This window comes from Drosophila rhopaloa, unplaced genomic scaffold (genome assembly GCF_018152115.1).
Source record: "Drosophila rhopaloa isolate 14029-0021.01 unplaced genomic scaffold, ASM1815211v1 contig_155, whole genome shotgun sequence".
Lineage (NCBI taxonomy): Eukaryota > Metazoa > Arthropoda > Insecta > Diptera > Drosophilidae > Drosophila > Drosophila rhopaloa.
Window position 1 is genome coordinate 7452398 of NW_025335034.1, and position 16399 is coordinate 7468796.

Sequence of the window (16399 nt, forward strand, 5' to 3'; positions counted from 1 at the left end):
AAACTAAAATGTTTGTAGAAATAATAATTTGCTAACTTTTAGTGCTAATGCAGAAAATTTAACAAGTAATAATAATTTTATTTCTTTTAAATATATGCGATATGGGAAACTTAGTTTCTTATTGAATTTCAATAATATGGGATTGCCCAAATATTTTTCAAAGAAACTTTAAGACGTTACTCATTTACAGGCCGAAACATTATAATTTTGTTTTTATTATTTCGATAAATATTTTTACTCCTTCTTTCAAATAAACCAAGAACAAATTGAGTAGAAAATTTAAAAACTCGTTTATTTATTTCTTCTGGTAGTGTAATTATAAAGGAAACAAACGTTAAAGCAATGTAATTTAAATTTTTGGTGGATACTTAAAAAATACTTAATTTTCAATAAAGTTTGTATCGTTAAACAAATTAAAATTAGTTTAATTAAAATACTTCCATATTTGTCTTCAAGGCACTGTCATTTTTAATATGTGTAAAAATTTGAAGTAGGTTCATAATTTGTAGGACAAAATTTGTGTTCATAATTAAAACGCGATTGAACTGAGACGCATAAGATTAAATGATTTGAAAGTCGCAATTCCCACATTTTATATATCCGAAACTGTTGATTCAATCGATTTAAAACTTTTTATAGTATATCAAAGGGATTTTTTTAGTTTAAAATTTGTAATCAATTTTTTTACGAAACCTATGTCAACGGTGTTATAGTAAGAATTAAAAATTATTCATAAAATGTTAAATGGTATTATTTTTAAACAGAATTTCTATCACTTTTCACCCGACTAGGATGTACACCTAATTCCCTATAAACTCATGACCTCTTATTGGATGTAACTAAAAAGTACGATGAATTTTAGATCGAGTTTTATATTATCCATTTTAAGGGAATTTACGGCAGCGATAAAGTAATGTTTGCTGATAAACAATTCACAAGAAAAGCTTCCTATTTAAGTGTGAAAATAAGGGTTTCGTCATAAAATGTGATTTGGAAATCGGTTGTTTACACGCACGCCCAAGTTGCAAGAGTGGTTTTGACCTTGATATTGAACACAAGAAACAGCTGATACGCTGTGCAGGCACACCAACACATGCACGGCGACCGGCGAAGAACATTTATTATTTATATGTAAAGCCCGCCAGTTCCCCCGCACACACACACACACTCTCTCACTCCACAACTCGCTCACAAGCAAAACAAAGCCAGCTGTGGCTGCTTGGCTGGCTTTCTTCTTGGTTTTCTGCACGTGACCAAGACAAGGACGCGTTGCGTTAGAAACTCGCGTATCCTTAAGATACACCAGCACACACACTCTCGCACGGGCGCCCGATATTTTTTCTTGGCCAACAATAAATAAACACACACGAGCGGGGAAGCCGGAAAATGTCTAAAAGCGCGCACACGTACCACCGGAAACGGAAACCGAGACCAAGTCAAGAAAAAACCCACGGCTGTGTGGGTGAGTTCTCCGATTTTTTTGCAATATTTTTTTCGTGGCGCCTTCCTTGCGGCTGAGATACTTTTTCTTAACGCTGCCGCGACGCCGAGCAGGAGGCGAAGGAGTTTCGCCGAAGACGTTCCTCGTGGTGTTGTCGTGTTGTTATTTCGCTGGCTGCACTGGTAGTTGTGGCCGCATTCGCATCCGTATCCGTATCCTTTGTTGATATCGTCGGCGGTACGGAGTCAAGGAACATGTTGCGCACGGAGAAAAAACACAGAGCAGACTGAACGGACTTAGCGAGCGTGGCGTGCCGGAGCCGAGAGCACGATCCGTCACCAATGTAAAAACTCAACTAAAGCGATGATGAAAAAATCTGAAACAATATATTTTTGGGGGGCGAACCGCACACAGATACTCTCGCACACACACAGATGCACGGGCGACGCAGCATCGACAGGCAGACAGACAAAACGCGCACTAACACCACTGCGGCGCTTCAAAACGCAGCGGCAGCAGAGTCCGTGTTGGTGTGCCTGAGTCTGTGTGGGTGCCAGTGGGTGGTGTGGGTGTGGGCCTGGCTTACTCTTACTAAAGGCCGCCGCCGGCCGACACACACACACACACAACCAGGCGGTAACTTCGAAAAAAAAAAGCAGCGGCCGCAGCAGCAGCAGCGCCAACAACTAAGCGAAGCAACAAAAAAAGAAGTACAACAAAAAAAGGACACAGCAAAAAAAAAAACCGAAAAAATATCCAACGCACACAGAGAAAAAAGTTTTTGGTTGCATAGGCGGCGGGCGGCGGCGTCGCAGTCGGCGTCTCTGCTGGCGCTATTCAAATGCTGCGACGCCGACAGCGCTGCCACCTGCCAGCAACAACAACAAAAACAACAGGAGTAGCGCCAACATTGACCCAAACTCAAAGAGGAGAAAGGAGGAAGGGGAAGGAGCAGGGGAGGGGGCTCTAAAAAACGCGGAAAAAAATTGTGTAAAAAAATAAAGGGGAATTTTGCGCCAAACCCACGCACACAAGTACATACATACATAGCCATGCCAATACACTCACACAGACGCACTGGAATTTTTTTCGCTGTTAGCCTTTGCCGCCCCAAATATCCTGTCTGCCCCACCTCCTTCCAACCACCCCCCTTCCGCTTTTTTTGCATTTTGTTTTGTTCGACTTTGATGCGAACGTACTTTTTTTATTGCGCAAACGAGAGGGGACTGCCGAAGGAGATAGAGAGAGCAGTTGACTTTGCGGGCTGTGTTTGTGTTTTTGAATTTTACTTTTTGTTTTTATTTGGCACTGGTCAACAATTAACAAAAGTCATTATTGTGGCTGGTTTTTCCCGGCGATATTTCAGCTAAAATACCGTGAATTGGCAGATTAATCGATAGCGCCGGGAAGTAGGCAACTGTTTCTGTGGCTGCCTCATTTCTGTGGTTGCGCTTTCTAGCACTCAATCAGCCTGACAGGGGGGCGCTAAAAAATCCCCAAAAAATGTGCCAGATGGGGGTGGCCCAACCGGGGAGTGGGCGGAAAAGCAGCACACCTCGGGCAGCAGGAAAAGCAGCAGGAAAGGCAGCAGCCTCCGCCCTGACCTAAGCCACCGCGCTGGCTTAACTGCCAACAGCAACTAACTCACATTGAACCACCCACTGGAGCAGAGACCACCCACCTCCACCCCTGACCACACACCACCCACCATCCACCACCTCTGCCGCGGTCGACGTTTGTCTGCTGCCGTCGTTGCTGATATTTCTAAGTTCTTTTTTTCGCATTGCAACCTTGCCTCAGCTTCTTCGCCCAACACCCCACCCATCACAGCCCACCATCTTTCCCTTTCGCTCGCTCGCAGTTTGCACATTTTTTCCCAGCATTTTTTCCATTTCCATTCGCTGTGCATTTTTTCTCTCGGCCGCCCCTCCTTTTTCCGATTTTTTTTCTTGCCACAGGAAATAAATTTTTTCCTTTCTATCGCCCCATCTCGCTTGCACCTTGTGCATTTTGACCCCCCGTTCGCAAAACACAATCATTTTTTTGCAGCCATTTCCCCATCGCTTTAGTGATGTTGCCTTTGCTGTTGCATTTGCTTTTGTGTTTTCGCTTTTAGATTTGGTTTTTTAGATTTTTTGTATCCTGGCACGAAAGAGAGACAGGGAGGGGGAGAGCCTTAAAAAATAGCAGAGTTGCCATTGAAAAATACAATTTATTATAAATTGTTGTTTTTAGTGCCCAACTAAAATTGGGTTAGACAAAGCGACGATTGAAGCTAAATTCTTTAACAGGTTGTTTTGAGTTCTTTTATTTTAGTTGAAATAAAGTCAACGGGAAAAATGAGATCATTTTTTTGAGATCATATTTTTAAAATTAACAAGAATAATTTTGTAACATTAAGGTTATTTTGTGATCAGGTCATAAAAATATATTTCGTTAAATATTAACTTAACAAAATCTAAAATTAAGATTACACAAATAAATGATCTAAAAAGCTCCATTAAGGGCATCTTACACAGCTTAAATTCATTTGGATATGCAGTTTTGTTGAGTATTTTAGGCAGAGCTCATAAAAATTAGATATATTGCAGGCTATACAAAATATATAAATAAATTCATGTGGTGAATTTAATCAACAGTAAGTTACTACGTAAACAATTATGCTAATTAGGTTATGTTAGTTTTCTACGGGCTGTGTTTTTAATATTTAAAGAACTGTAAAATTTTTGAGGAAGTGAATGAAAAATATTAAAAAAGATGAACGCCATCTTACTAGTATTTCTTAAAAAATTGTATTCCCACCTTCAAACTTGACGTTGCTTGAAAGTGTTTAAAACTTTTCGATTGTCTGCCATAAAGTGTTGCAGTAAACTTTCGATGCAGCTGGTAAAAACATTTTGATCAACTTTTGTGTGTGAAAAATTAATTATCACCACGTGGCAACACTGTCAACGTGCTTTGATGCCATTTTTTCCCACTCGTTTTTGTCCTGTACTCGCAGTTCAGCTCCCCTCTTTTTTTGCATGTTTTGTTGGATGTCCAAACATTTTTTATGCTGTTTTGTTGGGTTTTTGTTTTTTGAACACGCAACGCAACGGACAGTCACACACACAGGGCCACACACGTATTTTAACACACACATTGGCCTAACAGAAAAAGTACAAAAAAGCATTTTGGGAAAAGGAGGTGATGCTGGGGATTGCATGGGCTTATTGCGATGCGTGACTCGTATTTGTGGACTTTGAATACAAACAAACAGTCGGACACAGATAGAAACCCACACAAGTGCAATTATGAATACTACACACACATAATCGCAGAGAGAGACACTCGCACCCTCATCAATGTGTGCATTTCAATACGCATTAATAACTACGAATTCAATGTGGCAACCATCCTTAGTACCTCACCCACACCCTGAAACGCACACACACACAGGCACACACCGGCGTCACTGCAGCTGACGCCTAAAAAACGACTACAAAAAGCATAAAAATCAAATTCCCCGCCCTGTTCGTTAATTTTGCTGCCGCTGCTCTTCAACACACAGCCGAAATGGAAAAGCGCCACGACTATTTTAATTTTCAGAGTATCTCTACTAAAAATCCAGTAAAGTCAAATCAAAGAATGGCTAAATGATTACCTATTATCCCAGCATCACCTCGCAAAAAAAACCATCAACGGAACTCTCTAAATTCTAATTTTTGGTGTTTCTTTAGCTCTCGTGGATTCCACATTTTTACTTTTTGACGTGCTCGCCCCACATGAACTGCAGCATTTTTTCGTGCCACATTCTTGCTGCTTGCATTCTGTGTCTGGTGGCCGCAAAACGGTTTTCGATGAATTTTTCATCCATTTAGCGTTGCCATCGAGCCATTTTCAGGGCGCTTAGAATTCATTGATACTTTAGCAAATTGTTTTTTTTGTTTGATTTTGTGCGATCTTTTGTTTTTGCGGGATTTTAGGTTTGTATAGTGACATTGAATCTCGGCGTGACTTCAAATTCTTTAGCGAGGGCTTAAAGTGGACTTTGATTTTGATATGTTTGTTTACTTTATTGCAAAGTGCATGCCTTGTCAGGAGATATTGTTGTTTATAGTAAGACTCATTTACCAAAGATTTTTAGATAAAAAATGAACTGCCCTTTAGTATTCAATTTAATTTTAGTTTTCAGAAAACCGAAGTGCTTATCTTACACCTCAGTTTACCCTACCATAGTCACCAGAAAACGCGCATAAGTATACCAAATGAATGTGGTTATCATTACAATTAATGATTATGTGACTGAATGGCGGACTTTCCCTTTGTTAATTATGTGAGAAATTATGTTGAAATCTTAGAAGGCATTGCCTACGGTTTTTCGCAATTTAGTGCTGCCAAAGCATTTTCAAATCGTCAGTGCTCACCCGATTCCAAGCAAACCGGAAGTGTAAATAAACATTTCGGGCAAATATTCGGAGAAACGTGCCGATAGCTTCTGTGCAGCTGACTCAATCCGAAGTGTCGGCTCTTCGGAAACTGCCAACTGACCAGAACAGCTGAATCAATCGCCAGTTTGTGGCCTGAAGTGCGATTAGTGGGTCTGAGTCCGACGCCTTCGATTCGAATTATTCGCTGGCCGATAGCCCCGCAATGCAGAACAAACGGAGGCTTCTACGGGAGTACATTTCCTACGATGATCTCAGCGAGCACTTCCGCATGTTTGGCTCCCAGTCGCTGGACTCCTTGCAGGACCGCGTGGATATGAATCCCAGCGGCAGCGATGGAGTATCTACTGACGGCCTCGATTACTACTCGAGCTGCTCCCAGTCCCATTCGGGGCTCCTGAGGGAGCACAACTTCAAGGTTAAGTCGTACTACTACAACGTGGGTAACTGTGTGCACTGTAGAAAAAGGTAAGCATTCCCAAAAGAATTCGGAAAACGTATCTATTTTTACAGCTTATAGCAGGGCCCTTTAGTTATTTAAGACTTTTATTCTAAAAAGACTACTGTGATTTAAATTTTAAAGCTTAAGAAATGTAATTTAATATTTGATAATCTTTGAAAGCTGTGCAAAATTATAAAAACTTGGAAATTAAAGTAAAGCGTGCCGAATTTTAAGTCCTATGCTTCTTCCAGAATCCCCTTTGCCATGGCCAGCTTGCGGTGTCGGGCGTGTCCGCTTCGCTGCCACATCGCCTGTTGTCGCCAGCTGACGGTGAACTGCATCCCTCAGCCCCAAATAACAACGAAGCGCGGCAATCTCAGCGATTACGCGCCCCGGGTGGCGCCCATGGTGCCGGCCTTAATTGTCCATTGTGTCACGGAGATCGAGGCACGGGGACTACAGCAGGAGGGGCTCTATCGGGTGTCCTCGACGCGGGAGAAATGCAAGCGGCTGCGCCGGAAGCTGCTGCGTGGCAAGTCCACGCCGCACTTGGGCAACAAGGACACCCACACACTGTGCTGTTGTGTGAAGGAATTCCTTCGGCTGTTGGTCCATCCCCTGATTCCCATTTACCACCGAAGAGATTTCCAGGAGGCCACGCGGCTGGCCGATCCCTTGGCGGTCAGGATGGCGGTCTACCTGGCGGTCCTGGAGCTGCAGCAGGCCCACCGGGACACGCTGGCCTACCTGATGCTCCACTGGCAGAGGGTGGCTGAGAGTCCTGCCGTCCGCATGACGATTGGCAACCTGGCCGTGATCTTCGCTCCAACTCTCTTCGGAGACCTTGATTTGACCCTCGAAAATGTGGTTATTTGGCAGCAGGTGCTGAAGGTGTTGCTCCTGTTGCCACCCGATTTTTGGGCTCAGTTTCTGGAGATCCATCCGCTCCCCACTCCTTTGGGCAGTACCTATGACTTCGAAGAGCGGTACAATCAGCGACACTGGGATCACTCATCCAATCTGGGATGGACCTCCGTTAAGACCTACTTTAGATCTATGGTGAGACCAAGGACTTCCACGTTTTCGCTTTAACAGAATTTATTTTGAGAGGAGTTTAATGATTGAAAACTACTAATATTTCAATAAGATTTATATTAAAATAGATTTAAAATCAATCCGAATGGGATAAAATTCCGTTAAAGTGAGAACAACATTTTTCCCATGATTCCCTTACTAAATGCCTTTTGTTTTAGGTAAACCTCAGCAGCACGAACCTATAGTGTAAGGCAAATGACTGATTGTTGAATTGTGAGCAAGGGATACCTGTGGCAGGTTTTATGGTTCAAAGAATGATTCACATCACTTTTGCATGTTTTTTTTAAACAGTTTCCTTTTTATTTTGTAATTATTTTTATCGTCTTGATAGTTATAAAGTTACCGTAGACCTATAAAACGGTATTCATTTTATTATTTTTTAGTGCTGTAAAGTACTTTTACTTTGAACAAACAATTGAGGGATTGGTCTAAACTAACATCCAATCAATAAAAAAGATAGCAAGCTTGGGCAAATAAAAAATTCTATATTGTATTATTCAACTAAATTTCGATTTATATGCGTATATGAAAAAAAACAAAGATTTTCCGATTTTCCGATACATATTTTCGATTGTTTCTGTATCAGCTCGTGCAATTTTTAAAAAATTAAAACGTTATTCTGATTTTGTTTTACATAGATTGTTTATATATGTTTAAAAACTACTACTTTTTTAAAATTGATATATAGAATGGACCGAGGCACGGCGGACATGGCTACATCAATGTTAACTGTTTATGGGGTTGAAATTGTACCCTTTATTGCGTTGCAAACTTATAACTAAATTATAATAAACTTGTTGATATTTTTTTCCAGAAAAAGATTTTCTTAAAGACGCTTGACATATTAAAGTGACATAGAAAATCTTTAATGGAGACGTATTACTCGGTTTGTTCATTAAACTTAAGACTTGTTTTCTATTTTTAGCTATATAAAAGTAGCATTTAAATTATTATACCCGTTACTCGTAGAGTAAAAGGGTATATTGTATTCGTGCAAAAGTATGTAACAGGTAGAAGGAAGCGTTTCCGACCCTATAAGGTATATATATTCTTGTTCAGGATCACTAGCCGAGTCGATCTAGCCATGTCCGTCTGTCCGTCTGTCTGTCCGTCCGTATAAACGCTGAGATCTCGGAAACTATAAAAGCTAGAAGATTGGCATTTTGCATGTAGATTTTAGGAGTTCCTACGCAGCGCAAGTTTGTTTCAAAATGGTGACACGCCCCCTCTGACGCCCACAAGCCACAAGCTGTGGCCACAGTTTTGATGATATTATGAAAATTTTAATTGATATGTATTTGTATCGTCAATAAATATAGATTGGCCTAATAAAAGTTTGCCACGCCCACTCTAACGCCCAAAAACCCATTAAACGCTTAAGCCTGGCTAGCGCCTACATTTCCGCCTTTCATGACGCCATCTAACGGATGACTTTGGCACAGCTGGCCAAGGTGCTTAACAAAGTCAACGTTAATTCTCGATAAGGATTTCTGGATAGCTGAGTAACGGGTATCTAATTGTCGAGGCACTCGACTATAGCGTTCTCTCTTGTTATACCCTTACAGAGGGTATTATAATTTTGGTCAGAAGTTTGTAATGCAGTGAAGGAGACGTTTCCGACCCTATAAAGTATATATATTCTTGATCAGGATCAATAGGGGAGTCGATATAGCCATGTCCGTCTGTCCGTCTGTTTCAATACCGTTTGCGAGCTCAGTTTAAAAGCTAGCGATCTGAAACTTTCACACTCGTCCTAAAACATGTGTACGCAGATCAAGTTTGAAAATCGCCCCGATCGGACGTCTATATCCTATAGCTCCCAACAATCGGATATATCTAGCAAGAATTGATGATATTTCGCGCAGTGTAAAAGCTATTGACATGAATCTTTCCAAATCGTATTTTTTTATGCATACCTTGATCAGGGTAAAAGCGCATGGCGATCGGACGTCTATATCCTATAGCTCCCATAGGAACAACAGGGTAAAATCGGTCCAAATTTTATGTTTTTCAGAATATTTCGCGCTGTGTAAAAGCTATTGCTATAAATTTTTTCAAATCGTATTTTTTTATGCATTCCTTCATCAAGGTAAAAGCGCGTGCTGATCGGACGTCTATATCCTATAGCTCCCATAGGAACAATCGGATATAACTTTCAAGAATGGAAGATATTTCGCGCAGTGTAAAAGCTATTAACATAAATCTTTCCAAATCTTATTTTTTTATGCATACCTTGATCAGGGTAAAAGCGCTTGGCGATCGGACGTCTATATCCTATAGCTCCCATTGGAACAATACGGTGAAATCGGTTAAAATTTAATGATTTTTAAGATATTTCGCACAGTATATAAGCAATTGACATGAATCTTTCCAAATCGTATTTTTTTATGCATACCTTGATTGTCTATATCCTACAGCTCCCATAGGAACAACAGGGTGAAATCGGTCCAAATTTGATGATTTTCTGAATTTTTCGCGTAGTGTGTAAGCTACTGACATAAATTGTTCCAAGTCTTATTTATTTACGCATATCTTGATTAGGGTAAAAGCGCTTGCCGATCGGACGTCTATTTCTTATAGCTTCCGTAGGAAAAATAGTTAAAGGCTGCGAAAGTATTTCTTTTTTTCTATTTTTATATGACATTTTTGCAGTATAAAAGCAATTGACATTAAACGATGCAAATCTAGTTTATTTATGTATACCTTATTCCTTTCGCTACTTTTTCAGTTTTAGCAATTTCGGCAAAGTCTGCAAGGGTATTAAAACTTCGGCTTGCCGAAGTTAGCTTCCGTCCTCGTTTTTAATTGAAAATAAACACATCTTCTTTCAATAAATGATCTGGCTCTATGTTTTACTTAAAGCAAAAGAATGATTTAAAATCTTTATTTTGCAAATGTGGAAATCACTTAGTTTTTAGTTTTTATCTTTTTCATATGTTATGCGATATCATATTTTTTAAATTGCTGAAATTATTATAGCCTTAACTACGACAAAATTTGCCGGTTTCAATATTCAAGTTCTCTAATGAAAAAAAACCAAAAATCTTATTCGCACCCCATAAATAATATAGAATGGCTTAAAGCGACGTAATCATATAACTATATATTTCGAATATTGAAACATTAATAAGCATTTTTAATTGAATTTTCAATTTTTTTCGCCGAAAGTTGATTAATTCCCAACCGTGAAAAAACATGTAAAAAATTAATAATTTCCATTCCCCATATTTATGTTTCTTTGAAGCGTAAACCAAAGCACAAAGTAAAATATTTGGCCGCGTACTCATATAAATAAGTTAAAGCGCCAAGAAAAAAGTTAGCATTTTAAAAACAATTTGGCGAGTGCTGTGCAAAAAGTGCGGCCATTAAATGCAAAAAACAAGCAAAGCAAAACAAAGTACTCGAATGCACTGGACGAGTGCATAAATAGACCCCCACCACATCGGCCGATCGGATCCCAAGCCAATACATGCCCGGAATAATGTATAATACAATCAAAAATAAACACAAAGCGAGACGGCAGTTGTGTGCGAGCAGAGCAGCGACGCATTTGCGATGCGCTTCTGTTGCTAACCGCTAAAAACGGCAAATGGGCTGGCAATTGTTGCAGTGGTCGCCCGTTAACGTTAACCAAATGCTAATGCCAAAGGCCACAGAACGCACACTCGCACACTCGCACACTCTGAGGGGCAGTTCGCACCAATACCGTGACAGAAAAGTGCAGCGCACGCGGAGGCGAAAAAATGCAAAAATAAATAGGCAAAACAAAAATAAAAATAGTTTACATAATTCATGTATTATATCGGATCAAATTTTAATGCCGCCGCTGCATGTGTGCGTGTGCGGAAAGCATTGCCTACTTGGGGGCGCGAGTTAAAATTGTTTAACAAATGGCATGACTGCAATGTATGTGAGTGTGTGTGCTGTGTGTGTGTGCGCCTGCATAATTCGCATGCAGTTTTTGCTTTTTTAAGACTTTTTAGCCTATTTTTATTGTTAATTAAATGAGGGGAATAACAGACACAGTCCAGTGATGTTGAGCTTGTAAGTGTGCGCTGTGTATGTGTTTGTTTTGATGTGCGCAACAAATTTTTGCAATTTTTCTATTTTTGTCGGCAGTTTTTTACCCGCTCGGGCATTTTCCGCTCGTTGTTCGCATGTAATTCACTAATTGATAGTGTGAGCGTGTCCCAGGCCGCCCGCTACCCTGCCCCGCCCTGCAGCCCACCGCCTCCCGCTGACCACTTGTGTAATTGTGTTAGTGCTTGCCCACACATGAGCACACACAAAGTTGAAAGCGCAGCAAAGAAGAATGGAAAAAAGTAAATGCAAATGTCAAATAAAACCAAAAAAAGGCAGTTAAAAATAGTGGAAGCGAATTATGCGTGGAGAGGTTAAAAAAAAGAAAAACCGGTCACCAATACTGGCACAGCGTGGTGCTAATAATAACATAGGGTAAAAATCGCAGCTCACTTTTATGTTTATTTCAGTTATTTCTGCTTTTTTTTTGCCCCTTTGCTAGGCGGGTTCTATAATTTTATGTAAGCTTTGTGTCGGCCGCCCCAAACAAGTGGGCGCGGCATGTGGTCCATAAAAAATTTCCTTTTTTCTGCATTTTTCTCAGTGTTTTTGTGGATAAGACAAATATTTTGTTGAAAAGAAAAAAGTTCAAAAAATACATGTCCGTGATTAATTTTGTTTTTAAAGGATTTCAATTACAATAAGGACTTTCCTTGGAAAAGCAAATATTTGCGTTGAGATTGGAATGTTATTTGTGGAGTGTTTTTAAAGCTTAAAATGTGTATGGAGTATAAAACATGGTGGGAAATTATTAAATAAAGAATGCATTTTTTGCATATTGTACTTTAGTTTGTAGTGATTAAAATATTATTTTTTAGTTAAAGGCTTTAAATGTTTCCTGTGAATTGGCTAAAGCACTTATATGATTTTAATCAATTTCATCAGAAGTTCTGTACTCAATCATGGTTCTTATTTACTTATTTTAAAAATAATTTAAAAATAATGTGTATTTTTCATTTCTCCTTCATGGAAAAAACCGAATAAAGCTCCTGACATGCGCCCCAAAATGGTGAACATAATTTTTGGTCTGCTGAAAAAACCGGTTGGAAATAGCAGTGTCGGGCCACCCTCCACCCCACACCTCCAAAAAAGGACGCCAAGAAAGTGGCAGAGCAGAGCACACTAACATGATAGGCTGGCCGAAACTTCCACACACTCTCACACACGAAAAATGTGGCCAGTTCCAGTTCAAAAGGTAAAAAAAGGAAAACGGGAGCTGCTGCAGGACTTTTTTCCTACGTACATATAAAAGTGCCAAGTGTAGTAATTCCAATTGAAGCTGGGCTGCGCAACAACAAACCGACTGCCGAAGTCCAGCTGCAGGAGCAGGATCGCCAAAAAAAAATGGTAAGTGTGGGTAATTAAAAAAGTAGCAGCAGCCGCTTTTGAGCGTAGAAACGCACTAATTTTCAGTAGTGCAGCTTCCACTCTCACACTCGCAAACATGCAGTATGTACATGCATGTGCCAAAATGAAATAAAAAATTGAGACACTCACACAAGAAAAAGTGCACACACACGCACGCAAGGAGGCAAGAAAAAATGGAGAGTGTAGCATACTTTTAGGCATGCTGCTATTTCACTTTGTCCCGCCCAAATGAACACCTCCGCCCATGTTGGCCTCACCACCACCCTTTACCACCCCTGATCACCCCCTTTTTCTGTGGGTATGTGCCTGCTTGCACCGCTCATCAGCGCTGCAAATGTTGTTAGCCCCGCACCGCAATTTGTGGGCATTGTGGGTGTGGCATATCAGCCGGACACATCATTCGTCCAAAAATGTTCGCTGTCAATACTGCTGTTCTTTCCGAAAAAAATAACTAAAATAGTTTTCTTAACATAGATGTTGCTTCACGAGAAAGTTGTTCTCCCGTTGCCTAATTGAAAAAACAGTTATTTTGGGTTATCCTAGATGGTTTAAGGCTTTTAGAGTTCCGGAATAAGGCTCATTGTTTGAACGGCTTATCTAATGTAAAAGAGAACCCAATTTATCTCTTTGTGACACAAAGAGTCGTTAGTTTATCGACAATTACAAAAAAATAACTTTATTTCGTTGTCATGTTTTTTCCTTGGGTCAAACATTAAGTTAACTTACTTTTGGACTAACATTGAGAAATTTAAAGTGAATTCAAGACCTTGGTATAACATTTCCTTGCTGAGGAGTGCTCTTTATGTTTTTGGCCCACAAAATTCGGATCTCACGCATATCCGTGACCCATAAGGAATCTCCTTTGACAGGTGGCAGCTGCCCCGCTTCAGGCCACAAATAACCGTTAAAAAACAATAAGCTCAATTAGCAGCAATCAACGCAGACGTGTACGCTGCATAATTGACATTTTACGAGCAACTGCAGCTGTTGGCTGACGGCTTTTGGGCCTGGCTTCTAGCCAGGACTTGAGTGTCATGGCAAGTGCGTGGGGAGCCGCGAATGAATGTGAGAAACAAGGCAACTTGATATGAGCAGGGGCTAACCACACTTAAAAAACTTTCTCATTAATTGTCAACGAAAACGGGGAAAATCGAAAAGGATACAGTATATTTTTTTTGTAAATTGGTTTTGAAAAATTGCATTAAAACATAACAGACCTCAAAGTAGTTGAACAAATTTTACAATGGTATATTTTAATTTACTCATGAATAGAATATATGTAAAATCATATTCTGGGCATTGACCTTAAAGGCACCTTCTGAATCTTTAAGCTTAAATCTAGGAAGGATTTTATGAAAAATAAGAAAGGAAGCACTTGGTCCAGCCGTAGTGCTTATAAAAATTAAATATTTTTAAAATTAACTATGTTTTTATTTTTATGCGTTTATATACATTTTTGAATCGTCCCAGATATATAAAATAATGGTGCGATTTTTGTGAACTAAAACAGTAAGTTTAAAATTCTAAGAAAATCAGTATTTATCGTATATGCTCAAAAACAACGAAGTTAAATTGTTTTCATAAACTTTCCGCTTGTTCCTATAGACCGGCTCCTTTCCGGCTATAGAAAAGCTCTTAGGGAATGTTTAATCCAGGTAGCTTTAAGACTGAAAAACTTGTTTACGTATATACGGACGGACGGACAGATGGACATGGCTAGATCGACTTTCCTGGTGATGCCGATCCAGTATATATATACTTTATATACTTTTAATACTATTCCAAGGCTATAATATGTTAAGTAATTTAAGATTGCTTGGAAACAGACGTACAAAATATGACTATGTTATATATAATCCGGAGTCCACTCTTGAATATTTCCCAATTTGAAAATTTAGTTGGCTATCGAATAAAATACATAGGTCGAGACTACTAACAATCACTTAAAATATGTCTAGTAATTTTGTCCTTTTGAATTCTCTTTTCTATTTTTCCGTTAAATTTAATTTTCAAATATATTCAAATATCAACAAAGTGTATTTAAGACTTTCCTTTATAGTATTCAAAGCCTTATAATTGCTTGTATGTATGTAAATAACTCAAAATACTCATGTTCATCCTTTCAGTCGTTATTAACTGTTTTGTTTTGTTTGTTTTTGATGAACAATTGTCAAACCTTCTTTAGTTAAATATCTAAATATCTTGAGATGAAAATATATTAATTTTTTCTCAGTGATATTGAAATCCGAGACTTTTGCCGAGCTTAATCAACTGAAAAATTGTAAACAAAAGCCGATGCCTTGCCGGGCCCTCACGGGCTTCGAATCAGATTGGACTCGCCCCCCCTTCGGGGTGGTCACCCAATATTTCGGTCAACAGGTCCATGCAGCCATGGGCATCGGCAATATTTAATAGTGTCCACCCTTTGCCTTGAGTTCCAGCGCCAGCAGCAGCCAGATAGGTATGAAAATCGAAACAGTCGCGGACGCACTTACCTGGGGGCACATTTTGCACTGATACTTGCGTCCGCTGCCGCCACCCGCGGCGTGTCCGCCGGCCACCGAGGCCACACCGCCGGGTCCGCCCATTTTGCTGGCGTTGATCGGTTGGGGCACCACCAGCAGGGCGGCCGCCGAGGCAGCTGCCACCGCCTGGTTGTGATGGTGGGCGGCGGCGGCGGCGTGGTGCGAGCCAGCGCCAAGGCTGGAATTGCCACCCACAGAGCCGCCTCCGCCTCCTCCGCCACCGATGCTGTTGGATGCACCCAGGCCGAGGCCACCTGCAAGACAGAGAAATGCATGAGGGGCAAGCAGTACTTAAAAGGACAAAGCCAAATAGGCTCCAGTTTAACATCATATCATACAAGCGTTAAATAGTAATGAATATTTGCGACATATTGTGTTATTACTAGTATAAATAGCCAAAGAAATTAAAATTTGAGCTGATGGTCCGATCATAAAAAGTATTTCACCAATTGAGTGGACTTTACGAAAATTAATTGGTTCAGGAAATGGGCAATGATAGTAAAAATGCGTAAATTTATCAAATGGGAGATGTTGGGGCCGACTTGGCGAAATGCTCCAGTTTTTTAGGCTGTTGTAGCTGTTGTTGCATTAAGGGCTCAAGGATCCTGAAATAATTATTGTTGTGTTGGGCGGCTCGAGAGAAAAGCTTCGACGCCTTCTTGAAAAACTTTGGGAAAATTAGTTATAAACTGAATTGTGTATTGGGACCGCGTCCAAAAGAAAATCCTGTCTATACAAAAAGCGAGCCAAATAAGAATAATTAATAAATCATATTTATTTATTTCGAATTTCGCTAAAAGTATTAAGCATTCTATAGTTTTTTTTCCTCACATCATTTGATATCAACAATGTTGTACTTTGCAAATTTGATCGTCACGACTTTTTTTTAACTCGTTAATAGATGTTTTTGTTGATAAAGACATTAATAATTAAAATAGTTAATTTTATATTTCTTGTGGCTTTTAATACTCATAATTTGCATTTATAATATATTTATTTTTTTTAATTGTTAATAAATATG

General features: G+C 39.8%; 2 protein-coding genes across 2 annotated transcripts in view; one reads left to right on the forward strand and one right to left on the reverse strand.

Annotated features, from left to right (window-relative positions):
* LOC108052675 (zinc finger protein rotund) overlaps window positions 1-16399 on the reverse strand; it is a 40191-nt gene that overhangs the window by 12289 nt on the left and 11503 nt on the right. Inside the window, exon 6 of the mRNA XM_044457221.1 lies at window positions 15349-15632. Coding sequence (XP_044313156.1) covers window positions 15349-15632 — 284 coding nt within the window. The remainder of the gene's footprint in view (window positions 1-15348; window positions 15633-16399) is intronic.
* On the forward strand, window positions 5844-7736 carry LOC108037850 (GTPase-activating protein RacGAP84C). Its single transcript, XM_017114510.1, has 3 exons — window positions 5844-6336; window positions 6562-7369; window positions 7564-7736. The coding sequence occupies exons 1-3, from the start codon at window positions 6074-6076 to the stop codon at window positions 7588-7590; spliced, it is 1098 nt and encodes a 365-aa protein (XP_016969999.1). The 5' UTR covers window positions 5844-6073; the 3' UTR covers window positions 7591-7736.

Bases quoted from the DNA above. Each gene is read 5' to 3' on its own strand.
- LOC108037850 (XM_017114510.1), top strand. From the start codon at position 6,074: ATGCAGAACAAACGGAGGCTTCTACGGGAGTACATTTCCTACGATGAT. The intron at 6,337-6,561 runs GTAAGCATTCCC...TGCTTCTTCCAG, and splicing joins TGTGTGCACTGTAGAAAAAG to AATCCCCTTTGCCATGGCCA. The intron at 7,370-7,563 runs GTGAGACCAAGG...CTTTTGTTTTAG, and splicing joins AGACCTACTTTAGATCTATG to GTAAACCTCAGCAGCACGAA.